General features: G+C 44.8%; 3 protein-coding genes across 4 annotated transcripts in view; all 3 read left to right on the forward strand.

Moving 5' to 3' along the window:
• dph6 (diphthamine biosynthesis 6) overlaps positions 1 to 8,575 on the forward strand; it is a 58,698-nt gene extending 50,123 nt beyond the window's left edge. The window contains exons 14-15 of the mRNA XM_062397501.1: positions 2,194 to 2,596; positions 7,063 to 8,575. Coding sequence (XP_062253485.1) covers positions 2,194 to 2,596; positions 7,063 to 7,181 — 522 coding nt within the window. The 3' untranslated portion in view covers positions 7,182 to 8,575. The remainder of the gene's footprint in view (positions 1 to 2,193; positions 2,597 to 7,062) is intronic.
• Positions 8,576 to 11,280: 2,705 nt separating this feature from the next.
• Positions 11,281 to 15,268, forward strand: si:ch211-235i11.4 (zinc finger protein 770). Its single transcript, XM_062397864.1, has 2 exons — positions 11,281 to 11,449; positions 11,762 to 15,268. The coding sequence occupies exon 2, from the start codon at positions 11,799 to 11,801 to the stop codon at positions 15,102 to 15,104; it is 3,306 nt and encodes a 1,101-aa protein (XP_062253848.1). The 5' UTR covers positions 11,281 to 11,449; positions 11,762 to 11,798; the 3' UTR covers positions 15,105 to 15,268.
• Positions 15,269 to 16,280: 1,012 nt separating this feature from the next.
• aqr (aquarius intron-binding spliceosomal factor) overlaps positions 16,281 to 27,384 on the forward strand; it is a 45,514-nt gene continuing 34,410 nt past the window's right edge. For both annotated transcript variants that reach the window (XM_062397366.1, XM_062397368.1), the window contains exons 1-15: positions 16,281 to 16,370; positions 16,787 to 16,879; positions 17,618 to 17,674; positions 17,874 to 17,914; positions 18,025 to 18,060; positions 18,166 to 18,286; positions 18,409 to 18,549; positions 19,326 to 19,394; positions 19,561 to 19,661; positions 19,760 to 19,836; positions 20,792 to 20,856; positions 23,076 to 23,192; positions 23,311 to 23,424; positions 23,591 to 23,694; positions 26,488 to 26,590. In XM_062397366.1, the coding sequence (XP_062253350.1) occupies positions 16,805 to 16,879; positions 17,618 to 17,674; positions 17,874 to 17,914; positions 18,025 to 18,060; positions 18,166 to 18,286; positions 18,409 to 18,549; positions 19,326 to 19,394; positions 19,561 to 19,661; positions 19,760 to 19,836; positions 20,792 to 20,856; positions 23,076 to 23,192; positions 23,311 to 23,424; positions 23,591 to 23,694; positions 26,488 to 26,590 (1,221 nt within the window). In that variant the 5' untranslated portion in view covers positions 16,281 to 16,370; positions 16,787 to 16,804. The remainder of the gene's footprint in view (positions 16,371 to 16,786; positions 16,880 to 17,617; positions 17,675 to 17,873; positions 17,915 to 18,024; positions 18,061 to 18,165; positions 18,287 to 18,408; positions 18,550 to 19,325; positions 19,395 to 19,560; positions 19,662 to 19,759; positions 19,837 to 20,791; positions 20,857 to 23,075; positions 23,193 to 23,310; positions 23,425 to 23,590; positions 23,695 to 26,487; positions 26,591 to 27,384) is intronic.

The following is a 27,384-nucleotide window of genomic DNA, read 5'->3' on the forward strand; positions in this document are numbered from 1 at the left end:
AACGGAGGGGAAATGGAGTAATGAGATGGATTGGGTTAAGTGGTTGCACACACATACACACACACACGCACACACACTCTCATTGCCACCCTCCTGCCCTGTGAACTTGCCACTCCAGCACTAAACTCCACCATATATCAAAGTTTGTGTTTTATTGGCTTATTTAACAAATGATTTCTGGTCAGGATATCAGCCAGCGTTTCCCCCCCTCTCTCTTTCAACTGGCAGGGAAACCCTGTGATGGAGCTCTGTGAACACTTTCAGATATGCACTGAACTCCAGATAATCTCCTGAAATTATCTGGAGAGGGCTGTACATGAGAACGTTCCTGTCAGCTCGGCAGTAAAACAAATGTCCAGGGAGCCCATGTGAGAATACAGCAGGATCATGTCCGAATTAAATCCATGTCAAGAAGCCAGTGGGTGTTTTGATGACGTTTCAATAAACCACAGACGCAAAACTGAATCAGACAAAAAGAAAACCCAAATATCTGAGGATAAAAAAGGGAAAGCATCCAAGTAGAAGACAGAGATGAAGAGGTCAAGTTGGAAAGACAATGACATTCGAGAACTTTGGCGAGAAACGCCCCCCCCCCTCCCCTGAATGCTCTGTATCCGTTTTTTCCAAAATTTTCATGAGATCATGTCTGAAAACTGAAGAAATACACACACACACACACAAGCACACACGCAATAATGCACCTTCGGCAGATTCGGCTGCACAGAACTGCTGAACAGACTTCCCCACCTAGTGTAACGTCTCGGTGCAGACATTAATAAAGAAACAAACAGATACTGATGTAACCTCGTCCGACAGCTCTGACAAAAAGCTCAGCAACTGTGCTGTGAGAAGAAAGTCCTGCCAGAGGCTGGAGCAGAGTGCTGAATCCCCTGATCTCCTCGCGGACAGCCGCTCGGGTACAGTACCTCGGCACCCAGGGCCTGCAGGGTGGCCTTTAAGCCTGGCTGAGCAGGGGCCCCCCCGTCCTGTCACTTCCCCCCCCCCCCAGTTCCCCGCTCTCTGCTCCATGTTCAATCACTATTGACAAGTGCACGAGCAGTTCCCTCCAGGAGAATTCCCCCAGCCAGCGCCAGAAGTGCTAATATAACATTTATCAAAGCATCGGACACGTATGTGTGCTGTCACTTTGTCTGACACGCTAAGAGCTCCGCGCCGACATGGCTATTGTTCTCCGCTCGCGTGATTCTTATTGTTGATCACCGCCAGCTCGCCGCTCTCAGAGTAAAGAAATCTCAACCTTAAAGCCCCCCCCCCCCCCCTCTCTCTTTCCACTCTCCAAGGCAAGAGGTTAGCTGCTGATACACAATTAAGCGTTTGCTCAAGTTTAATCTGATGGTAAGTGTTGCTCCAGCGAGTCTGGCCGTCAGCCGAAGGGACAAAGAGGCCGTCATCCGCTCTCGTCCATGATTTCTCTCATCTTGTTTTGTGAGTCAATATCAAAATAAAATGCAAGTAACCTGTTATTATTCTGCACTTACGAAGTGGGGTGTAAGTGGATGAAAATTGATCCAGCCGACTGAAAAGGGGGTTAAGTGCGTTTGCCCTATCGACTCCAACCGAAAACGATGGTTATATAAAACACTCATTTCTCTCCCATTAGCAGATGAAGCCACAACCAAGTATTATTAGAGGGCCACATTGTAGCACTGCTCCAAGACATTTTGTTGCTGCTAATGGCCCCTCGGTCTGTAGGAGGAGGAGGAGGAGAGAAAAATAACGAGAATTTCTTGGCTCTGTTGATACAAATCGAGACGGTTTCCTTCTAAAGATGTTTGTGGCGAAGCTGCCGTGGCAGGTTGTGAATGATCTTCTCGGAGAGGTGAGGAGTCATCTTAAATGGGACCTGTCATGTCAGCAGATGCAGCTCGGAGCGGACGAGCGGCCGTGAGCATTATGGATTCTCTCAGGATTGTTTGTACACTATCATTAGCGAGGGTCACCTCCCAATCTCCAGTTAATTGAATGCCTGTCAGTCTGCGGAGTGAAGAGTCCTTCTTAGTGCAGCGCGGTAGAATTAGTTTTTACGATAATGTTGATGGAGGAGTGTCTGCGGTCAGAATGGATCTCAGCAGGAGGGCCATTCGTTTGATTGTAGTGTGCGACTCGTGTGTGTGTTTGTGTGTATATAATTTACCAGCCTGTTCATTTGAATACCATCTGTGTGCATTACAGGACTTGTTGTGGCAACCTGACATCAAACCTGCTCTACTGGTCGCCGTGGTGCCTGCCTTGCCCAAGGGTGCGGCCGTTGAGCTTCACGTAACCGCCGTCCAGGATGATTACACCGAGAGGACTTCCTGTCACATGACGGCGAAGGTGGCGTGCGGGTCCATAGAGTGCTGCACCCTGATGTCCGCTGACAAGGGCAGCGCGTCACTCTCCCTCTCCCTCTCCCTCTCCCTCTCCCTGGGCGTGCCTGCTGGTGACCCGGAGGTCAAGGACGTGCAGGAGGTAACGGAAGCAGTCGCGGCCACGTTCAAGAAAGCCGTGAAGAAGATGGATGCTGAGCTGGTGCCACTGTGCGCCCGCGTGTTCTACAAGCGCGGCCACTCGCTGGCCCAGCAGATCATTAAAGGTACGTCAGCGTATCTCACTCAAGACACTACACACAGGCCTTTTAAAATCGGTCTAATATTTACACGCATTAAGAGGATTCATCCTGAATGAGCTGTTACACTTCTGAGGCCCAGCGCTCTCGTGCAGTGAGGCCCCCGCGTCGCTGCATTAATGAAAACAAAGTGACAGCCCGTCTCTCTCTGCGCTCTCCTTTCAAAGAAAGTTTGAGCTGAGGCTGGTTAAGTAAACTCCACAAAGTATTCCAGAGAGCAGCCTCTCCAGAGGACATCCGCCGCTTCCTGTGTTTAATTATTGTAAGTCATTTTGTTGTGTCTGCACTGTGTACAGTAGCCCGAGCAGCTGGCAGTCTTTTGTCATCATTACACTTTTATACGCCACCATCTCCTGCTCCCAGGATTCTAGGTTCTCACAGAGACATATGTGCTGCAGGAATTTGTTTCATCCTGAGAGATGTTCTCTCCGAGGGGGAACGGGGCCGACGAGCACATCGATCACACCAGCTCACTTGTCAAATCAAAAGCCGGAGCAGTCAATTAACATTTTTGAATCCGTGCCAAACTAGCCATCTTACTGTCATCTTCAGCTTCGACACAACTCATCTTATGGAGGATATGAAATTAGGGTTAACTGTGATGAATGATAAGAATATGCGTTGATGTGTGCGACAGAACAAAGGCAGTATTTGTTGTGTTGCCTGAATAATATATAATTTTGATTGAGCGTAGTTTCGTGATATATACGATGCTTGTCATTTATTTCGTCTTTCATTATCTAAAATGGAAGAGTTCACCATGAGGGGAAACTATTATTAAATATCTCAAACGTACATTTTAAATAAGAGATTCTCGTATAAATAATATGATGTTTTTGTAGATAGAAGCCTTTTACTCTGTCGATGGCTCATTGGTTTTCTGGGGCACAGTCAACCTAGATCTTTACCCTTGACATGTGTGTGTCTCGTTGATTATAGGCTGCACTGGCCACTTCCCTAAAACCATTTACTGACTCATCATCGAGCTGGAATCTGTTACCTTACTCTGCACGCACAGCCCGGCCCTGGGAGCCCCCCCCAAGGGCTTCTTCATGGGTCACAGCCTCTGCTCATTGGGTGATGAATCCAAAAAGTCAAAGGAAGAAAAGTAACACCTCTGGCGCTCAGCCTGGCAACTGCTGCTGTCAGCGGGCAGACAGACAACAAGGCTGGAGCAGAATGTGACTGAACAACCCCCCCACCCCACCCCCCTCCTCCGGTTACTTGCGTCAGGATTTACAGCTGAAAGACATGACATATGCTCCAAATGAAACCTTTAAACATCTTGTCTCAACCTGTTACTTACGATAGAAAGGTTCTCGCAAAGATAGGCCCCGCGCAGCTCCACCAAAACCAGCAGAAACAAACTGGTGTGAGCATAACGGTGCAGTGGTTTCACAACATGCATGGCCCTGTTACAATAGAATAGTGTGATGGGAGTAATGGTTTCTACAAACTGAACCTTTCTGGTCTACAATCAGATGCACGACGGTCGAGAAAATAAAAAAGTGAGACAGATTCCACCATTATTTGTCGAATTAGTTCCGTTTGCAAACAGTCCCCCATTTACTCATTCAGTAAGTATGGAACAATATTTACAATAACAAACATAACACATAAAATATATGGTTGCAACCAAAAGCTCCATTATGGTAATTTGACAGTTGCTGTTTGTTGCTGGGCAGGAAGTGAACCAGAACTGTAAAGTTATCTGCTGCAAAACCAAAATAATAAGCTAAAAGATATTACAGAGTCATATAATAATTCTCTATTGGGTTATCACTATGAGGGACTACTTTCAGATTCGAACAGTGATATGACTTCTCTCTGAAACTCTCTGAGGCTCCTCCTCCTCCACACACTCAGCACCTCCACCTCTGCTTTCATTCTCCTGCGATCACATGAATGATCTTCATGAGCAGTTTCTAATTAAATTCCTGTTTGCCGGTTAATTTGACCAGTTTGGAAGTCAGTGTAGCACGTATAAAAAGCACTGGCTCTGGGCCTCGGCCACTGCTTAAAAGCCCCATAAGCCCGGCAGGCATCGGCTGTGCCACTCCCCCCTTATACCACAGCCTTCCCTGACAGTGAAACCCCTTCTTCTATTCACTTAGGCTTATAATGTATTAATTAGTTTAAAAAAAAAGCTGTTTGCATTGCAGGGATTTGTATTGGTTTAGTTTTTAAAACACAGAGATTTAGCAGCAGCCCTTTCAGCTCCCTGTGTCTTCTCCATGAAGCAGAATAATGGCCGGTCCTCTTGGGTAGATGGTTTAGTTCCATCCCATTGCTAATGTGATGGCTTTTGAATCTTCCTGCCTGGGCCTCTCAATGGGGCTCCCCGTGCGGGGGGGCTCTGAGACCAGGGGATCGGCTGAGTGATGGGAGGTTCTCAAACGATTTTTTTTTTGTGTGACTTTAAAGAAGAATTTCCGGGGATTGGGGCAAAGCGGTCTGTGTAATTACTCGCTTATAACTCACAAAAAAAAATGAAAAATAACTGCATGGTCGCCCGAGTCACCTTCACCCCCTCTCGTGTCTTTCACCCATGGTCAAACAGGCATGTCTGTGTACGCTCACACAGACAGAGATCCCACATGGAGGGCACAGTTATGTCCTATCTGTTTGTACAAAGATTAAAACGTCCCGACTTAAAACGGACTCGGTGCGAAATGTGCGATAAAGGGAGCGTTTCTTCTCCCGACACAACCGCCCCTCTGGTCTGTGATTCCTCCGGCTCGTTGTGTTGTCGGCGAGCCTTCTCCAGAGGATCCCGCTTCCCAGGGTGCATCACATCCTCTGATAACACATATTTAGGCTTTAATGCCCTCTGAAATCTCCCTGTGTTCAGTGGGAGCCTTTTAAGCCGTAGTGCATATTGGCTAATTAGGGTGTGTGGGCTCTTTGTGAGGATGGTTGTCATGCTGCGTGCGCTTCGAATGAAAGAGAATGAGGCTTATTAAATAGTTCTGAATTGCTCGTGAAACCTCCTGTCCTGGTTTTGCTTCCCTACAAGTTCACTCAGATGTCAGACAGCAGCAGTGCAGCACCGGTAGTTGTTATTAAAAGACCTCTAGACTGTGTTTGACGTCTCAGACTCTAGACAACTGGTCCAGATTTTCATTTCTACACACAGAATATCAGACAGATGTCACTGTGAATGTCGAGAGATTGATGTTTCTGATAGTGTGAGCACAATATCCTGTGTAGACTACTGCCATATACAGCAATGTGTATTGTAACGCGATAAATAATGATATATGGCGTCGTGGCCCATGTATCGTGATGTATCCTATGGGGTAATTGCAAAAGCCACAGCTGCAAAAGCGACACAATGGAAACACAACCACAACGGAAGTGAGCAACGATTGATGGTGACAATGAAACGAGCAGAGTCGGTTACTGCGGTCAAGTGAGTCGTCTTTTAGGAAAACCTGGTCCAGCCAGCTGCCGTTTAAAATGTGGTGCTTGTCTATTTGAGGAGTTACGGTACAGGTGCTTGGAGCAAACACCTCGACCGTGTGGTGTCGTCACTTTTGCATTTGCCGTCTTATCTCACCAACACACTGATGCTCGCCCTGATGTGTAAGTCTGTTCCGGCCGTGTTGGATCACGTTGGCCACGCCCGAGTCCCCCGTCCCAACATGCTGCTACACAGGAGGGAATGAGAGAGGACAGTCAACCATGAGACAGGAACACTTGTGACCAATTAGCTCGCGGGGCAGAAGAGGGAAGAGGCAGGGTCCCAGCGGGCTGCTGCTAAATAGACGGGCTGTCATCGGGACTCGGCTCTGAGACGCTCAATGAATTCTCACATGCCTGTCCACTGTCCATCTGTAGTCCGGCAACACACACACACACACACACACACACACTCACACAAACGCACACTCACACTTACTAAGAAAATCTCTCAGCTCCTCTACACCCGTAAAGTACTCCCAACACAGCTTCGTAACATCCCACCACAACAGGAGCAGGGGATCCATTCCACTAGACCCCCCCCCCCCCTTCCCCAACAAGCTGCTGCTCAGTTGTCCAAAGGGTATGCCACGGTTGCCCCCCCGCCCCTTCCCTTTGCGTCGGTGTGTTTGCTTGTATTTATGTTCAAGTTTGGGAGGGGTAGCTTAGAGTTCAGTCCTTGTTGACCATATGTCTGCGCTGCGGGAGGTTGAAATGTGTGTGTGTGTGTGTGTGTGGGGGGGGGTGTTGCAATCTGCCATGGATGTAAGAATGCCAATCATTTGTAAACAGGCCCATGTTCCCCGGTCGAAGGGTTAAGTGCAGCCTCCGTCCTGGGACTGCCCCGGTGGGACGGCTATTTGAGATCCTCCAGTTCAAATTCTCACGAAACTAACGACTTGTTCTTCTTTTACCCCCAACCCCCCCAACCCCCTCACCCCCCACTTCCCTCTTGAACCCCTCCCCACCAGGACTTGAAGAAAGTTTAAGACGCTCCCTGGAAGGGTCCAGTCCGTCAGTGGCCCTGGTTCCAGTCCTGGACTTGCCCGGCTCCCAGATCCTCCACCTGTCCTGCTGGCTCAGTTTGTAGAAACACAGCCAGTGTCAACAGCCGGACTCCACTGATCCACGGCACTGGAATTCAGCGGGTTCGCTTGTGGAGGAGCCGCTCTGACAGCCCGACACCTAATGACTTACTGCCGCCAATGGTCCCGTTGTAAGTCACTTAAAACCAGGACCATCAGCGACTGTGGAAAAGAAAATAAACAACCTGCAGAACTGCTCGTTAATATCGAATGCTCATCAGCGGCGGTCGCCGAAATGCGAAAGCTCCGTCTCCGAGTGGTTTTGTCGGTGTGCGGTTTCGGAGGAAGTGTTTATTCCACTTCACAGCCCGGAACTTTGGCCGTTAATCCTCGGTGTCCTCGGCCGGAGCTGTGGCCTCTGCGAGCAGCTGTTGCTCTGCCCGCGGAGTCGAGACTTGTGGAACTTCGAGCAAACCCCAAGGCCTGCATGCCAGCAGACAAGAGAGCCCAGTCTACAAACAGAGACAGTAGCAGCTTCTCATTCCACGAGGCGATAAACTCTATCCCCCCCGAATCCTACTGGTTCTACTGGAATTTCTCTTAGCACGCTAACTAACACCCCTCATAAAGGCCCAGCGCCACCATTCACACCATCTGTTCAGTTGTAAACCTATGGATTTAACGTGTGTCTGGTGTGTAGCCGTGTGTAATGTGTGCGGATGAGTGGGGGGGGTGGGCTGTGTTTCTGTGCTCTCATGGTCCATGGGATTCAAGGTGTGTTATTATTGTGTAATGGGCAATCAGCACCAAGCACCTGAAAAGATTAAGCCTCTTTATGTTTTGTATTGATTCTAAGGCAGCCTGGTTAATAGGAAGAGAGACGCTACCACACACAGCTGCAGGGCACGTGTGTGTGTCTGTGTGTGTGAGTGTGTGAGTGTATGTGTGTCAGTGTGTGTCAGTGTGACGACGCAGGGGAGAAAATAACACCATTAACCATTGCTCCTGGAACATTTCTTTTCTCAAAGATCATGAACCATATTGACGAGCGAGTTGGAATGCATCTTCACTCCGGCTGTTCTCTTCCTGGCGCCCGTGATGGCGGGAGAGACGGTGGAGTGGAGCTATTGATCCTCGCCCCTCCACAACATTGTTTTGATTGTTGTTATCAAAAATTGAACAATAGAGCCCGAAGATTTTTATTGAGGCTTGAAAAAAACACAAACAAGCAATTATTTATGAGGGCGAGCAAACCAATGCCCCGTAAATATATACGGCGTGTTAATGTTCACGCACGTGGATTTAAGAAGTCCCCACCAGGGGGAGATCCAGAGTTTCTTTGAATGATGCAGCTGTCGGATCAGTACTAAGATATCTTCTTTTTTTTTTTTTTTTTCACAAAGTACTTTTATTATGTATTTGTATACTTCAATCAAGTAAATAAAAAACATATATTTCATCAAGGGGCTCAACAGTCCCTTTAACTTCATTCAAACTGTACCCTCGTAAATATCTGTTCCCTTAAGGTGCCTGATATTTCATTCTCCGGGGAAATAAGTTCAACTGTCAAAAAAAGCAACCACAAAAAAATAACTGCATTCATAATATTAAAGGAAGAAGGGGAAATAAAGTTATCCCAGGATGCAGCCCCCGATCCAGATCTGCACCAGTATTTAATGATTCCAGGTTTTGTGTCATCTCAAAACAAAGAAATGGACCTGGGTGATAACTTCCTTGGTGGAGGTAAAGTAGTTAAACCCAAGAAACAACATTCTTTATCCCATGGGAATTTGTTTCACTATTAAAATTCAAACCTGCGAGACAATTCTTTGTTTGTCACTTGGTGGAAATGGCTAAACCAAAACTCGATGCCCGATGACCACGTGTCAATCATGCTGCCAACACCACACGCCGTCTCTCAGCGGCCATGTTTTCATACAAACTCGGTTGAAGCCACCAGTGTATCCTCACACCCTCATCCCAGCCGGTACGACTGGCCCGTGGCAGACACATTTGTTTGTGTCCTCACCGCAGCGCTGTGTTTTCTTCACGGAATGAGAAAAGACAGGGTGACATTTGGTTTCCTCGCGTGTTTTGTCAAACGTACAGCTTCGACCGAGCTGACCTGCAACCACGCGGCCAAACCCGACTAGCTGCTGTGGCTAACGCTGTCCTTTGTGTGCAGCGTACCAGCCCGCGGCCCTTGTCATTGTGGCCTTGTACATGGACTTTAAACTCTGCGTTTCCCCCTCCAGGCAAAACCAGGCTGATGTGTGTGTGGGTGTTTGTGTGTGTGTGTTTGTGTGTGACTCGCCCTCCCCACAGCACTGGGGCTACAGTAAAGGATTCTTGCTCAGGAGCGACCGAGCTGCACAAGACGCCTCCTCACGCTGTCGTCTGTTTGCCTCCATGGCTGCGGTTTGTTTTGTTTCTATGTTTGAGTAATTTTGTGTTTCATAATGCATTGATTTATTCTCCTGGCATTTTGTAAACGCATGATTATGCAGTCACTGCTCTGACTTAATTAAATTTGCTCTATCTGCTTGACTGGCAAGCCATCACATGCTATTGAGTGGTGTCTGCTGCCCTCTTGTGGTCAACATAAAGATTGCAACTTGAGACTATAGAGCATTTCTTTTTGCTTATATCCTGAGAGCCTCATTATCGCAAATATCCCTTTTAAAATGCCACAGATTCAAAATCAGTCCCATTCCAAACAGTTCTCAATATTTTCAACTGCCATCACTTTTTTTTAAATCTCCACCAAGAAGGGGATGTTTTTACCTTATTGTTGTTTATTTGTTAACAAGATTACACAAAAGCCTGGTCCTGGAAAGAACACATTAAATGTTTGCAGAGGAAACTGCTGGCGGATCCATTTTCTTCATTATTGTTAACTTTTCAGAGATTACCCCACAGATTTTCCACAGTTTTGGATGATGACTTATTACTAATAAATTGTTTAGGTCATCACACCACGTCCTGTTTTCCTAAGGACTCAGGACTGTCCGGCCGTACTTGAGGTAGGTGCTCGAACTATCGGAGTTTGTAAGTATTTTGGTACCAAACACAGAGTTCATCACATATATATATTGGCAACAAATGGCACACAATTCTCTGACACAGCAAAGGAGAGCAGCCGCACTGATGTGTTGTGTATCGACTTTCATACCCACTCCTCAGGGCCTTCTGAGCACATGAACTGTCTATTTGTACATTTGAATATTATACCAGACATTATTTTATAGACTTCACAGCGATGTGATGTACAGTTTATATCTGGTAAGATATACTACTATACTCACAGTTTTTGTTGTCAATAAAAGGGTGTAAATAATCTGAGTCAATAAATTATTTTGTTGCGTAATGAATAACATTGTTTAATACACATGGGTAAATGGAGATGCAGTGTTTAATTGGAAGGTATTGGAAGTCAGAATAACAGCAATTGGCAGTACAATAATTTCACGAGCTACAAATGTGTGAAGATGTGAATGAAGTATTCAGTAGTTAAAATCGATAATTTATTAAAAAAATGAGTGGGAAAAAAATTATTATTTACAAATACTTAAATGTTTGAACTTACAAAATCAAAAGGGAGCAAGAAGAAGTACAAAGTATGATTCTAACAATTTTTTTATTATATAGATTATATTAGTAGACAATGCTACTGTTGATTTACAGGAGAGGCGGTGGTCTAGTGGCAGAAACTTGGACTATGGGCAGAGAAGGTCTCTGGTTCGACTCCACGGAGAGACAACAAAAGACGAACCTGGATTGATCTGTCCAAAAATCCAAGGGTCTCCCTACCCTGTCTTGTGCACCTGAGCAAGGCACCTTACTCCCCCAACATCTGCCCCCCGAGCGCACTGCTCTGTGTGTCCTGCACCAGATGGGTCAAAAGCAGAGATTAAACTTCCTAACCCTAACCTGCATGAGTGTGCCTGTGCATGTGTTTGGGACTAATAAATGCATCTTAATCTTATATTTGATCTATTCATTATTATTTTGTCATTTCTGTGCTCAGTCTTTTTTATCACTGATAAAAGAAGGGGATTGATGGGATGTGTAGATTCACATCTGTATTCAATCTAAAAAATGAAAACCTCTATAATATCCAGACCATGATGTGTCCTCTCCTCTTCTGCACGTCTCCAGCGGATAGGAACCAAACACCTTTGTTTCTGGTCGAGACAGTTCCAGCGACGGACACGCTTGTGCCCGGAAAAGGCCTCAGAGGCAGCTGCTTCTTTAGCTGCGAAGCTAACACGGTTTCACAACTTGTCAACTAACGATGAGTTCACCTGCTGTAATGGAACTTTAAACATTCACAGTAAGTGATTATGACGCGTAGATCAGTAATTGAACGGTTGTTGGTTAGTTTGGACGTTTGCTGCATGTTTTTGGTGTGTTGTTATTATCGCTATTGTCAAGCTGCTGTGTTGTTAGCGTGTGTTGTCATGTGTCACATGAGTGGGAAGTGCTGTACAATTATGTTACTGTAAAGTATTCTAGACATTGTAATTCATACCTGTGGTTATTTAAAGATATGACATGGGAGTTTGTTTAGTTGTTCTCTGTTTTATACTGACTTCCCCTTTGTGGAGTTCCTTGTTTTCAATGTTTGTCCTCTTCTTTGCTCCAGAGTTTAATAAGAACCAACGTCCATCTGTGACTTCAAGATGCACCGGTGCCCCGATTGTCCCAAAACGTTCCCATCGCCGTCCAAACTGAAGAGGCACCATCTGATCCACACCGGCCACAAGCCCTTCAGCTGTGGATCCTGTGGGAAAGCCTTCAACCAGTCCCATCATTTAAAACTACATCTGCAGAATGTCCACCGCTCCCAGGCGCCAGCGGGCACGCCACCGGAGGTTACTTCAACCAATCCCCAGCGACCGAGCTGCGATAAACCAGCAGCGGGGACGAGCACACGCGTCGGTGGCAACTGGGCTGAAATCCCATCCACTGTGAGTTCCTCTGTGGCCTCCAAGCCCCAGTGGAGAAGCACAACCGTTGGTCTCCCCCTGTCAGAGACTGGAAACCAGTTCAAACCCAAGTCACATGTAACTGAAGTCACAGCGCCTGTCTCACGTGATGTGGATTTGGTTCATCAGGAGCAGGTTCATCTTGCCAATGTGAACCCACCTGCATGCGAAGGCCTCAAAAGACACACCTGCAAAGTCTGCTCAAAGTCCTTTAATACATCTCTCCAGCTGTGGATTCACCTTCCAACTCACAACAAGTCCAAACCGCCCCCTGGGAGGGGCCAGAGCATCTTTAAGAAGGGCCCGTGGAAGATGAACTTTCAGTCACAAGAATCGAGAAGCGCCAGCAAAAGAATAATGTCTCTGAGACACCAGTGTCCTAAATGTCTGAAAGGCTTCTGCTCCCCGTCCAAGTTGAAACGACATTTCCTCATCCACACGGATCAGAAACCTTACTCGTGTTCAAGTTGCTGGAAAAGCTTCCGACAGAAGGGCCACTTGAAAACTCATTTAGGCACAGAAAATAAATGCCCACTCTCTGCTGCCAATGCGAGACTGAGACTTTCCAATGACAGTAGAACCTCACGCCTGCAGCCTGAGACGCAGCTCCACTGTCCATCCAGTAACCAGGACTCGTCAGTGGAGCTGAAGCTACAATGTGAGATACGTGTGAATACTCTGCATGAACTGAACACGACCGAAATCAAGTTAAATTCATTTGTAAAACCCGAGCAGACGTTAAATCCGAGCTTTCAGTGTCACGAGTCAGGAGGAGTGTCGCAGCACCTGACACAGAAACGATTCCGATGCTTGATCTGTAACCGATCCTTTCGTTTAGAGGTGAATTTAATCCGTCATGGGAGATTTCACTGGAACCCAAAGGAATCTGGAAGTCCCACCTCTGTGCCAAACTGTCATAACGTGAAAATGTCCAATTCCGACGCGATCAAACGTGTTCCTGAGCCCGAACCGGCCGACCTCACCGACTTCAACATCATTGTTAAACCAGAAATGCACAGAGAGAACCTCAGGGACTCTCTTCCTCTGGAGGCTGCGTCCGTTCCATCAGCCGAGCAGCCGAGGGAAACCTTCCAGCAGCGGAGAATCAACCCTTCACATCAGTGCCGCTCGTGTGCAAAAGGCTTTCCGTCCCCGTCGAAACTCAAGAGACACATGATGATTCACACGGGACAAAGGCCCTTCAGCTGTGAGACATGTGGGAAGCGCTTCCGGCAGAAAACCCACCTGAGGGTCCACTGTCGCACTCACCTGTTGACCAGGTACCAGAAGCAGAGGTCCCTGTACATCAACCGGCCGCCTTCACGCATCGGTGGGTTCCACACGAGGACGGCAGCAGACGTCCCGGTCCAGGAAGTGATAGGACATAAAAAGTGTAATGAGACCGTTACTGGTTGTGATGGGATCTCCGCAAAACAAGCAGTTCAGACCCCTTCTACAGGAACTGTTCAGAATAATGTCAAGACAGAATCAGGAATCCAGTTGTTTCCACAAACCTCCAAGAAAAGGGAGGTTTTGTCCGTGATGACAGCTCCAAGAGTGAATAACACCCAGACGGCTAAACCAGTGCAAAGCAATGGCAACACGCGACACCAGTGCACCCAGTGTTTGAAGTGTTTCCCGAGCCCCTCTAAATTAAAAAGGCATGAGATGGTACACACGGGCCTGAAACCATTCCGGTGTCCCACGTGTGGGAAAGCTTTTAGGCAAAGGACACATCTGAAAACGCACGAAGGAGGACATTGTACGAGGAGACCGTCCCAACCTGTCAATCAGCAGGCGAGCATCAAAAAACTGAAAATGAATCCTCAGCAGCAGCAGCTTTACCCGAGGATCACTGTTTGTGTCCCTTCTCTGCAACACTCTGTAAACACAAACACACACTCAGTTAGTCGTGATGCGACAAGTAGAGACCAAAGTGTGCAGCACTGTACCAGGCCGGAATTACCTAACGCAAAAGTGAACGGTCCCTTTGAGGCAAACACCAAAAGCACTACTTGTAAAAAGAAGAAGCTTCACACGTGTCGAATATGCTGCAAGAACTTCTCTTCCCCCTACAAGCTCTCCAGGCACCTGCTCACTCACTCTGGCGTGCGGCCGTACAAATGCAGCTTCTGCAGCAAAACGCTGACACAGCACGGACATCTGAAGTTACACGAGCGCAGGTGCAGACACAGAAGCAGGAGCTCCGACTGGTCCCACAGAGAAATGGTCAGTACCAACCATCTCCAGGAAAAACCTGTTGAAAACATTATTTATTGTACAGATTTCGATTTGGATGCAGTAACAGAGCAGAGAGAGTGCAGCTATAGTCCAACCAGCGTTAGCTCCTTTACTGCTGGAGATTTAGCTTATTGTCCGGAGGCAGTAGACACCGACTGGCTGGCGGCGCCGGACTCTGGCTTACAAGAGGAGAATTATACATCAGGAGAAACGGTGGATCAAGCTGCAGACAGTTCTAATCAGGCCTCAGATCAGTTTAGCTATTCGTTTCCCTCCGAGCTTGCCTTTGAAATAAGTAAGCTCATCCAAAGTCAGGGCACTGCAGCTCCACCTTTGTCACATCAGCCCGAGGATAATAAGAATGACGTAGAAACACCCCGGCAGCGTGAAGGAGGGACGGCTGATTCCCTTAAAAACAAGGTGCTCGGCGATGTGAGCTCTGTGAATCAACTCCGGACCGATTCCCGAAGCGGGGACTGGTGTGAGCCGGTGATCGTGTTTGAATGTGGCGAGTGCACGACACACTTCATGAGCGACGCCCACCTCAAGCAGCATCTGTGTCCTGCTCGGGTCCAGCCTGAAGGGACAAAGGAGACCGCCAGGAACCGCTGTGACGTCTGCTTCAAACATTTCGTCTCCCCGTCCAAACTGGTGAGGCACTCTCTCGTCCACACGGGTCAGAGGCCGTTCACCTGTGACGTCTGTGGCAAAACCTTCACTCAGAGATCACATGTCACAACTCACAGACAGACTCATTGAGGGCGTGACACTGAGATGGTTTTTATGCGCGTGTGCAATCTTGTGTTTATGTTGATCATGATATGTGATAAATATCATGTCTGTATATATATATATATATATTTATGAAGTGAAATGTATCATATTTTCCTCTAAATAAAAATACATTTGTATTTTACAGTGAATCTTGTACATTTTATTCTGCACGATTCTCAATATATATTGAAATTAAGATTAAGATGCATTTAGTACATGTAGTAGTAGTATGAGCTTTACTAATTAATATATTGTTACTTGTACGTTCATTATAGTTTCTAAAAAAAACTTCCAGCCTCAACAAACTAACTGGACTGGTCCACCAGGAGGCTGCAGGACACTATTAAGGACTTTCTTTGACATGTGATGCTTCTGCTGTCTTTTACTCTGTCTTCTGGGAGTGTGGACACAAAAAGACTGAACTGGAGAGGAGAACCAGCTCAGTCCCGGTCTCTCCTCTGCAGTTCACTGAGGAAGTGGGTGAGAGGAGGATGTTGAACTCCATCATGGACATCACCTCTCCCCCTCTACACGCCACTGTGGAGACCCTGAGCAGCGCTTCACCAGCGCTTCACCAGCAGGGGGCAGCACCGCAGCGTGAGAGGAAACGCGTCCACTGTGTCCTCCCATTACCACTGGTCAGACTCTACAACAACATAACATAAAATAAATACTGTCTGTTTTTGTCTATCATCACAATCCATTTAGGACGTGAACTATTTTTAACGATTTATACAATATTTCTCATGTCAGTGTCCTCTGCACACTTCCTTTGTAGCATTATCATATCACATATTCATCATACAGAACATCTCTCAGAAAAACCTTACCTTATTGTGCAATCGTCCTCTACCACTGCACCTATCTGAAATACAATTCTGCCCGTACAGAGTGTAGAATTGACAATAAAGTTGATACATATTCTCTTTATTTTTTACTATTCTGCTGACTTATTTTTAATATATATTATATTATATATTTTTAGATTTTTTTTAGATTTTTATTCTGTCTGCTGCTGTAAAAGGGGAATTTTGGGATCAATAAAGTTTTATCTTATCTTCATCGAAAGTTGTTTTTTTGATTAGAGTAATATGAAGCGGGGCCGGAACTGTAGCGATGCTGTTAGTTGTTGAGGACGCTTTTCAGGGACGTACCCATTGAGGAAGTTGTTCGCACACAGCGCGTTTTGGTTGTGTACGTGCGTAACGAAGCTTTGAGCGTCGCTCCACACATGTTGTAAAACACACAAAGGTTAGTTACACTCACTTTGTATTTATATACACACTGAGACTGTTGATACCGATGTTATGATAACAAACTATAAATACAGTCACCTGTATATTAGTAATGCTAGCTAGTTAGCCTAGCCCGTTGTCTGATATTGTTAAACCGCTAACATCTATCGGTGTTATTGTACAATGCTGTTTTTAAAATGGTGTTTTACGAGCGAAAAACTGCTATTAGCGACTGTCACAACATTTCGAACTGCCCATACGAAACAGTTCTTAACCTGCTTAACTTTTTAAATCTAGCTAGCTAACTTCCTCAGCCCCATACGTGACAGAAAGCTCAGTTACCCCACGTTTTTGAACTTGACCACGTTCCTAACTTGATCGTTTCCATCCTGAGCATCTTTCAAACTGTCGTTCTAATATTTTCCTTTGTAGCCGCTCGAGAAGACAACCATGCAGAAGGAAACCCCCGCTAAAAAGGCTGCAGCTCCTTCTGTGTCCCAGATCAACGCTGAATATGTCACTCAGGTAATTTGAATTAAACCTGTGGTCGATCATGTATTGACATTCGTTTTAAGTGTTCATTTTCACAATGAGTTGAGCCATATCCATGATCCAATGGGCTTTTAAGTGAGCTGGATTTGGACTTGTTTACAAGACATGTTCTGTTGTGATCAAACGTGCTTAGTGCATGTGTTACATGTCATGCGTGAAGTGCAAAGATGGGGACGAATGGGAGAAGTTGACCTTTTACAGAGGACTTAAGGATTTGTACTACGGATCAAATAATATCTGTGAAGGCTCTCGGTCGTCCAGATATCTTCAGGAGTTGTAGCAAGTCCAGTTTTCTACTTGTACAACTCCTGAAGGTGGATCAAATAACGTCCAGTCTAGATAAGAATCTCATTATATTCAGAGAAGGTTCCTTGCTCCACATTTGTGTGTATTTGTTATTAAACCCAAAAATGGACACATTCAACTGCTCGTTGTTATTTCACATATACATGGCCACGTCAAGCACTGTCTGTGAATTTGATCCTGCATTGTGGGGCGGCTGTGATCATTCAGGGGTAAGAGCGGGTCGTCCACTAACCAGAGGGTTGGTGGTTCGACCCCTGGCTTTTCCAGTCTGCTTGCTGAGATACACGATACTGAACCATCTGATAGAAGAAGCGCAGCCTATAGTTGCTCTGTATGAACGTTTGTGAATGGGGAGAATGAACCACTTGACTACTATTAACATTTTTTTCTAATTTCTCGTTTCAGCTGGCTAATAAATACTGGGCCCCTCAGGCAAAGAATAAACTACCATTCGACCCTAAGGTGAGGTATATCCCTTGTTGTTTCTCAGAGGTATAAACCGGTAGAATGTTTGTAGTAAGTGTAAATGCTCTAGTATAGTTTAAGTGTATATGTTAGAGTAAATCCACACAACCACATGATATGTTTTTAGCATCGAGGTGGGGATCCCCTGTGTTTGCCTGCACTCACAGAATTCTAACATCCTTTTCTGTTTGTTTAGGTGATGGAAGATGTGTACGAAAAAGAGATTCTCAAGTCCAAGTAAGTAAAAAAAACGTGTTCACTTTCTGTGGAACTTTCTTTTAAAATCCAAGTTACATATTGTACCACTTATTCATTTCGGTTTCAATGTATTTCCTTTGTGTTTTCAGATTTGCCATCAGAAAAATTATGCTGCTTGAGTTTAGGTGAGATATTGCACTCCCTCCAATTGCCTCTATTTATTAAGAAACCATCAACATTTAAAGAGATATAACAGCAACTGGTGGTTAATTGGTTCTTAAATTTTTCAGCCAGTACCTTGAGAACTACCTGTGGGTGAACTACACTCCTGAGGTTTCCAGTAACGCCTACCTCATGTCCATTTGTTGCATCGTCAACGAAAAGTTCAGAGAGAATGTCCCAGCTTGGGAGGTAAACACAAATCCATTACTTTTCTAAGTTTAATTTTCATCAGATGGTAATCCCAAGGTTTGAGGAGACAATATTTATACTCACACTTCTCTTTTTTCTTTTTTTGTGGTATATCTCATCAGGTGTTCAAGAAGGAGCCCAAACACTTTCCCTTCTTATTCAAATGCATGATGAAAGCAGTGTTGGAAGGCGAGGAGACTGGCCTCACGCTGAAAGAACAAACCGTGCTGCTGGTCTTTCTGGACCACTGCTTCAACAGTCTGGTGAGAACCATGAAACTGACTTTTTAACGTCTAGACTAACCAACTGGAGACATGAGTCCCACTGGGAATAACTTGTTCTTCTGCAAGAATGATAAATTACCATGTTTTTGTTTAAAACAGTACAGATTTTACTGAGTCTTCTCTTAATATTTTGATCACAGTGTTAAGTGGTTAAAGTCTTTTCTCTCATAAAACCTGGTCACATAGATTTATTTAGAAAATTCTGTCTCGCTTACCACAGCAGTTTGAAAGCAGAGAACAACCACTGTAATATAAACAACTCAAATTGAGATTTTCTATTTATTTAATTTGCCCTTTACTTGTATCATATTCATCTTAACAATGTTATTTATTACTCTAACTTGTTGTAGAAGATGTGACTTGAAGGCTTCAGGATGATAGTTTAGATAATCTGAGTTTTACCTATTAATGTTTGCAATGGCAAAATGCCCTGTTGTGGAAAAGAAGACAGTGGTTTGTAATGTCCACTAGGTGGCAGTCCCATACCAGGCAGTCCTAGCTGGGTGAACTCCCATCTCTATCGTCTGCAGCCGCATTAAACCACTGGGAAGCACTGCAGATGGCTGACTTTAAAATCTGCTGTGATAGCCCGCTGCACTTTGATTGTATCATATAAAGGCCTCTAAATATTTTAGTTGCAGACTTTTATTATGAGACGAAGTGTAATAAAAAACGGTCACGTGTAGTATATTTTGACAACCCCCCCTCTTTCTCTCTCTCTCTCTCTATCTATCTCTGCTCTCTCTCTCTCCCAGGAGGTGGATTTGATCAGGGAACAGGTGCAGCAGCTCATCTCTCTGCCGATGTGGATGTGCCTTTTACCAGTAAGATGTCAACCTATTACCCTAATTGAGTTCCCCTGGTGGTTATCGGCACACACAAACTACTGACTCTGCTCAATAATGCCGTCGGAAAGAAGAGCGTCATCGCTATGACACCAGCCCTTAAGATGGAATAGATTCCACTGATTTGTTTCTGTCGTGTTTTCAGTCCCGACTCCAACACGAGCTGAAGAAAGTTCCAAAGCTGCAGAAGTTCTGGAATCTAATAAAGAAGAAATCCGATAAGATGGAGGCCGATGCAGCTGAGCAGTAATTTTATTTTCTTTGCTTGGTCAGATTTACCCAGACAAGGAACTCATATTGCAGAACTCTCCTCTGATTTCAGTTTTTCTGTGTGTCTCCCCCAGGGCGGAAAAGGAGAGGACCTTCCTCTCGGCTCTCATTAAGAAGTTTCTCGGCGTTCTCATGTCAATACCGCCATCAGGTAAACAGAAGAAATTGTATTTATTTCCCTTGGGATTTGATTGTGTTATTGCATCCAATGACTTAACATGGAATTCCCTCAGCAACATCAGGGGCCATTAGATATTGGCTGTATTTTCTGAAAATAATCTCATCCCTGGTTTTGATTTCCGTCTCCAAATTCTTGTTAAAGTTAATTATCGGGTTATTTTCTGTTGACTCTGGTCTCAAAAAAACATTTTTTCCTGGTCTCCTGTTTCCTCTCTGTGCCTGATCAATATACCTAGGCTTCTCTCAAGCTTTCACAGGGTCAGAGACAATGTCATTCAAACCTTATTGTCAGTCTGAAACACAATATTACCCCTTCATCACTATTCTAGTTCCACCACTCTCTCCTTTCTTTTTGAGTCGTGTGAATGCAGATGGAGCATGTGGTCCAGCTGCCATTGAGCCACCAGCACTGACTACTGTGTTGTAATGCAGGCTGACACAGAGGCCCCCCCACCTGAATGCTAAAAACAGAATATGTGCATTTGTGTGTTTAGGTAGAATTCAAACCTGACACACTAGATTATAATCTAAAGGCCAGCAGGGGACGCATCACTCTAGTACTTGCTGCATGCCTCGACGTTAAGTGCACACACACACACACTCACACACACGCGCACAGCAACATGCTTAATGAGGGCTGAGGTCCCAGCATACTGCTGTGCTGGCAATGCAGTATCTCATAGTGCGGCTCACACACACCCAGCATGGCACCTTGGTGTTGTCCACATGCATTTGTTGTTCTCATGTCCTTGGTGATAACCGCACAACCTCCTTTCCATTGCTCCATCAGATCTTTTTATTTTTGGCATTGAATGTGCATACCGTTGCGTCTGCTTCTCTGTCAGGTTGCATTTGTCATTGACAACATGAATTCTCTGATCTAAAGTGAAGTGCTAACCTCCATGATCTTCCTCCCTTTTCCACAGAGGCTGTCTGCATGGACAAAGTACATTATTGTGAGCGATTCATTGAGCTCATGATCGATCTGGAGGTAAGACACAGCCCTCATGCACCATAACCTTATTCAGCACATATGACATTGTGCTATTTTATACCCCCCCTAGCAAATATTCACTCTGTATTTACACCAGAAGAGTGTAGGTCTGCATTATATTTGCTTAATCGTGGTATCCTGACAAATGAAAGTGGTGTAGACATCCGTTTCTGCAGAGCTCATTTGCCTTTTGTCCTTCATGGTTATAGCTAAGTCAGGTCAACAGACAGTTGGTCAGTGTCCAGTCTCAGCTCCACCCAATGCGTCACTGTCACTGCTGTCTGTGAAACTATGCGGGATGTGAAACAGTATTCTTTGATCGGCGTGTGAGAGGTTATTTTCAGCCTGGCAGCAAGGCCTTTTTTTTAAGGTTTAGAGTAATGAGCAGTGTCAGCTTGATGCAATAGTTAGAAAAGAGATGAGATGTGTTTAAAGGAACAATAGGTCATATCAGTTCTTCATTCTGTGTATTTATCACTTTTTAGATTGACAACATGTCTTAAACTTGATTCCTCATCGACTGAGTGAAGTCAAAGAATGTTTGGGAGTTGAAATGTATCAACACTTTTACTCAAGCTGCATCTATATAACAATACCTCCGCTTTTTGCTATGCTCAGAATTTTTGGAGAGGTTTTGTATGCAAATGTGTCTGTATTCATCTAGTTAAAAAGATTTATGCCACGATCTATTGGAGAATAGGGATTGTACCATTGTACAGTTATGCTGTATATAGTTTTTCTACCTTTTCTTGTACTTGCGGTGGGGCTGTTCTGCATCACATTGAGGAGCTCTGCTCGAATGTGCATCGTTCTCTTGTCCATCTAGATCAGCACCAAATGCTGATTTAGACTGTGTCTCTGTGTTGGATGACAGGAGTTTAGGTTACAGGATAAATGCTTCTCATTCCACATAGACTTGAACTGAAAATATACCAGTTCCTGTCAAGGGTTTTCATGTCCCTTACATGAGGTGCAATGTAAGCCCTGTCATTTTAAGGGTGAGGGAATAGCCCACAGATGTTATTAATGTTAACATTAGTTCAAGAAATTATTTATAAAAACAAAAGACTTTGAGTTTGTGTTCTAGGAAGGGGGGTTTGCTACATGAGAGTTGCTCCTGCAGCCCTTTGCAGATCTGCTGTTTCAAACAAGCGAGCTCAACAGATCTCATCTGACCTGACTGCTGACATGCCGGCCTTGCTGTTCCTGGCAGCGGCTAGTGGCCGGCAAGCTGACTGTCTCCCGAGACGGCTCCTGTCCCCTAGCACTATCCTTTTACAAAGCCTCAGATGCCTGAAATCCATACTTCCCCTCTCTGATGACGACCTGGAAATTAATGCAGGAAAAAAGATCCCCCCCCGTTTTCATGGCTGCTTCATGCAGGCTGTCAGGACTGTGTTGAGATCAAAGATGGCTGCTGGATGTAACGGTATCTGTTCTCTCAGTCTTTAGGTATCACTTTCCTCAGCTGGTGCCCTTTGAAGATATTTTTTTGAATGAATAGAATAATAGATACCTCCTTTTGTTGGTGTTGTTCATTTTCCGTATTTTGTTTCATATTCCGTTTCACAATGCTGCGTCTGTTCTCTGGGCTGTTCTGCACATTCAGCCTTCACAGTGTAATATATCTCACTCATTCTCTGTTCTGTTTGCAACGGTTGTCCTCTCACTCAGTTCATTAAAATGCTCATTGTTTCTTTGGTATATTCCGACCAAAGCGCCTCAGTTATCTCACGATGACAGGTCTCCTCTTGTTTCTGCCTCCTTGTCATGTTCCTGCTCCACAACAAGCAAGCTGTAGTAGCTGAATCCGTTTCCCCACCCCCCCACCCTCCTGTCAGCTTCGTAGCTCACTATTAGTTTGCCTTATCCTTTGTTTCTCGGTCATATGTTTCAAAACAACCTCAAGACAAAAAAAGACCATGGATCAATAAGACATATGGATAATTGCGGTCCAGATTCTGGGAACTGTGGTTGTTGTTAGATGAATTGATTCCTCTGACCCTCCGATAGAGGGGTCAGTCTATAATGATGCCACATTCCTTTTTGCTGTGGTGGACAGACATCAGATCAGCTTTATTTCAAATCCTTTTTTTGTCTTCCTAAAGTTATTATGTACAAAAGCAGCGATTTTCCAGTTACCTACGAACTTTAAGTCAGTTCTGTTGAGCCTGTCTGTTGGTCCAATGCTGTAACATGTTTTTCTGTGTGTTCAGGCCCTGCTGCCCACCAGGCGTTGGTTTAACACAGTGTTGGATGACTCCCACTTGGTGGTCAGCTGCCACCTGTCCAGCCTCACCAAGAGAGAGAAGGAAGGACATCTCTTCTGCCAGGTACAACACACACAGATCTATTCATGTATTTGTGAAAATTATGATTTATCCTTATTGAGATGAAAATCCCTCGTTTTCATTCGTAGAAGTAACTCATGCTGTTGTTTGATCTTGGTAGTTGTTGGACATGCTGAAGTTCTACACAGGCTTCGAGATCAGTGACCAGACAGGAAACGCTCTGACGCAGAAAGAGATGACTACACTTCACTATGACAAAATCACCTCTCTACAGGTACAGATGTGTAAAAGGGCAAAGACAGACATGCAATCAGCCACAGTTACATATCCTCATAGAAAGCACAATAACCTTTTCTTTATCATTTTAAAGTTGCCTGTCCTGGTCTTGTAGTGTAAGTAAGGTTTATATTTATGTTCGCTCTTTGTGTTCTGTCTTCCAGAGGGCAGCTTTTGCTCATTTCCCGGAGTTGCAGGACTTTGCTCTGTCGAATGTTGCAGCTGTAGACACTCGCGACTCCTTGACCAAACACTTTGGGCATCTCAGGTAAAGCAAAACTTCCAAAGTGAATCGTTGAATGAACTTGAGGTTTTGTCGGTGCACAGACAGATGGAGGGAGGTGGTGGGAGGTTATGCATGATTGGACTGAGGAAGATTACAGTGAACTGTTACTAATATAACTGCTTTAGTGTTGTTTCAGTCGACAGAACATTTTCCTGATGTGCACATGTACTTTGTACGTACTTAGAGGTGACTCATAGTTGTTTTGCTTTATATATGCCTCTTGTACAAATACTTTATACAGGATCCTTGGTGTTCTATATGGTTTTAACAGAAAATACCTTAATTTCTAGTCTTAGCTAAACGAGTTAAGCCCTGAAGCAACCAGTACAGAAAGAGATATCCTTATCTGATCCTTGACTTTTAACAGTTCTTTGGACCACTAATACTAGTAAGACTTAGATATGCACACTTTAACACATCTTGGTCCGATGTTGCATTAAAGCATCAGCACCACCGTTGCTGCCTGACTTCCCTGCTAAATGGCAGCTAGTGAGCCCTTGAACAGGCAGCTGGTACCAGCCAGAGAGAGAGGCACGCCTCATTAATTTAATCGATTTGCAGTGGCTTGAGAATAAACTCTTTGAACAGCTGTGTTTGTCAGATCATATTAGCTGGCCAAAGAGCCAAAAAGCAGCCTCGCTTTTATGCACTCTCCCGTGTGTGGTTTTTCTAACTGCTACACGTGCGTGAAGGAGAAAAGACATTGATTTATTGGTAATTTGTAATTACATGAGGGTTTCTAACCCTTCTTGGCATTTGATATCATAATAAATGTTTTTTATTAGTGACACAAGCTTTTAAAAGGTCTATAAGTCTTCATGTGTTGGCTCTAAAACACACACTTTAAGTGAGTTACTGATTAGTTGATTGTTTAGATGGTAAGTGATGTCTCTATTTGCTCTGAGGTGCAATGTTGGAACAACACAAATTTCCTCTTTGCGGTTGACGTTTCCATATCTCATATCGCCTCTATTTAACTTCTGCAGTGGATTATAAATGCTTAAACCCTAAGTTTCTCTGCGTCAGGCAGGTGGTTATGAGCCGATCTGAGCTGAATCAGGGAAAGACTTAGCCCAACCATCTCATGCATTACTGGAAGCTCCGCTCTTTTTCCTCAGAATTAGGGTTTTCAATGTAGCAGGAAGTGCATTGTTCCCTTCTCCACAACTGTCACCGAAGAAGCTCCTGGGTAACTCCAAATATGCCAATCAGATTTAACAAGGCACTTTTCATCCTAACAACTCATGCTAATGCCAGTTTATTCCAGATGCGCTACCCGTGGGCTTAGCTCGCAGTCACCCGCGCTCTGAATTTATCCGCTAAGTCCCCCAAACACACAAACGCAGCATTACTGCATAGCCTGCCCACGCATTTACTAGCCCATTCTCCCACATATACACAAACAAACACAAACATACACAGATGCTTCTTCTGGTTACGTAAAACACGTCAAGTGTCATTTCAGGTCAAATATGAATGAGCACCTGATTAATGCATTACTTGAAATGGATTAATGCTGGAAATGGATGAAGGAGTCCTCCCTTCTGGAAATGTTGGAATAATTGGTGTAATTTGTTCGGTGAATCAGATGTTGAGCAGGGTCCTGTCACAGAAAGGGCTATTTTTAGTCCATCACCTTCACTTTTCATTCATCCTGTTCTAAGGGTTTATTCAAACAAAGGAAAGGAAACAGAATAAAGGTGGAAGCAGTTTAATTTTCTGCAGATTACTTTGCCAGAAAAGCCATTTATCATATTTTTCTGTTGAATGTAAAACGTGGCTTGTAGTTGACTTAAAAGTGTCCTCAACTTAACCGGTAATATCAGTTGTGCGAAAAACACACACACCTCACCTAAAATGACATCTTAAAACTTAACAAGGGTCTAGACATCCCTCAGCATGTTGAGTGAACTTACTGTTTTGTCCACATCCTTACCTTACCCTGCCCGTGGCTCAGCTGTCAGTCATGACCTGGTCCAGTCATCTCTGTTACTCAGAGTGAGCTGTTGTGCGGCTGCTATTTTGTTACTAAGGGAAGGAATGTCCACATGACCAATGCCAGGTCATCCACTGGGCCACCAAACTGCAACACTGGCAGAATTGCCACCCCATTGGCCGAGCATTGGCATCACAACTCTCAGAATGCATGCAGATACACGGATATGGTCGGCCAGTGCCACGTGTGGCTGTCCGGGCCTGTCACAATGTGTCCAGGGCCTGTCCTTCGCTGCGTACCAGACCCTGCCTGTGTCACAGCGTGTCAGCCTGATTAACACAGGTCTGCATGCAGAAAGCCACGCCTCGGCCTTCCGAGACGGAGATGGGCTTTGATTTTCATAATCCTGTCGCATCAGTGCGGCTCTGCCCCTTAACACACACGCTGACAGGGCAGGAGTGCAGAGTCGGAGCAAACAGGAGAATTGCTTCGTGCCACAGAGCTAACAAGCACAAAGAATTTGATAAGGCTGTGCATTTTCACTCGTGTAGAGCGGTTGCTGTCATCACAGTTTAAATAAATCTCCCTCAGATGGCAAGGTGTTGCCCAAAGTATATAAATATATTTGTAATAATATTAATGTTTTTATTATCGTTTTTTAACATCAGATTGTCATGCATCATGTTGTTATCTTGACCTTCACCATTTCAGTCATTACCAATTCACTCTCACTGGACACCCATTGCTTAATTTTCCTCCCTGAGAAGAGGGTGTTAGCTGAATTTTTAATATGCAAATGTTATTTACCGAGCCGACTTGTTTCTCATCTTTCTCCGCAGCCCCAACACGCTCCACCAGGTGGCCTCGTACCTATGTCTGCTGCCAGAGCTGCCTGAAGGGCAAAGCACCACCTATGAGAAGGAGGTTCTTCTGGAGCTGCTGGTTAGTAGCCTTTATTGTGTTGTATATGCATATTTGAGAACTTCCAAGCCATAGTGGCAAAGATGTGACTTTTTGTTGTCTGTTGCATTTTGGAACAATAAAATCTATAACTTGACATGTTTCTTTCAAACGAGGGAAATAATAAGTTAGGGCTCACAGCAAAATGTATTGTTTTATTTATACAGTTTCTTGGTGGGGGCAAACATGGGGCCTAAGTCATTGGTCTAGTCCCGGTCATGTTATTTTCCTGTAAATAAATAAAATGTATAATTAAAGTAAAATATGCATCTCAGGCAACCTTTAATGCCTCAGACCTTTTAAACTGCCCATACAGTGATTGTTTAGTTAGCAAGGGAATGAAGCATGACCTCATTTACAGTGCTTGTCAACTAGCCATATAAAAGATGTAGCGTCGATACTGGTGCACTGTGGGTGAACAGTTAATCTTCAGAACAATAACTGGCCAGTCCAACGCTACAGCATAATAGCTTTTGTGTTTCTCGTTTTAGAGTCATTAATTAAAGATGTTGACCTTGGAATACACATGGTATCTCCTCTTGGCTGGCTGTCCCTCTTGAATTTGCCTTCTAATCCAATTACTGCTCTATGTGGCTATTTGTGTGACGTAGGGTAAATTGAAGAAAGTGCTGAGGAGATAAAGAGCTTGTTTTTTTGTAGTATGTTTCGCAAGGTGGTCTCTGGTTCCCCATCCCTCGCTCTTCAAATTTTCCTTTTTAAAAACCCCCTCCAGGAATCATCTGGATCCTTGTTCCATTACTCTCCCCGTATACACA

This window comes from Platichthys flesus, chromosome 10 (assembly GCF_949316205.1).
Source record: "Platichthys flesus chromosome 10, fPlaFle2.1, whole genome shotgun sequence".
Lineage (NCBI taxonomy): Eukaryota > Metazoa > Chordata > Actinopteri > Pleuronectiformes > Pleuronectidae > Platichthys > Platichthys flesus.

Bases quoted from the DNA above. Each gene is read 5' to 3' on its own strand.
- si:ch211-235i11.4 (XM_062397864.1), top strand. From the start codon at position 11,799: ATGCACCGGTGCCCCGATTGTCCCAAAACGTTCCCATCGCCGTCCAAA.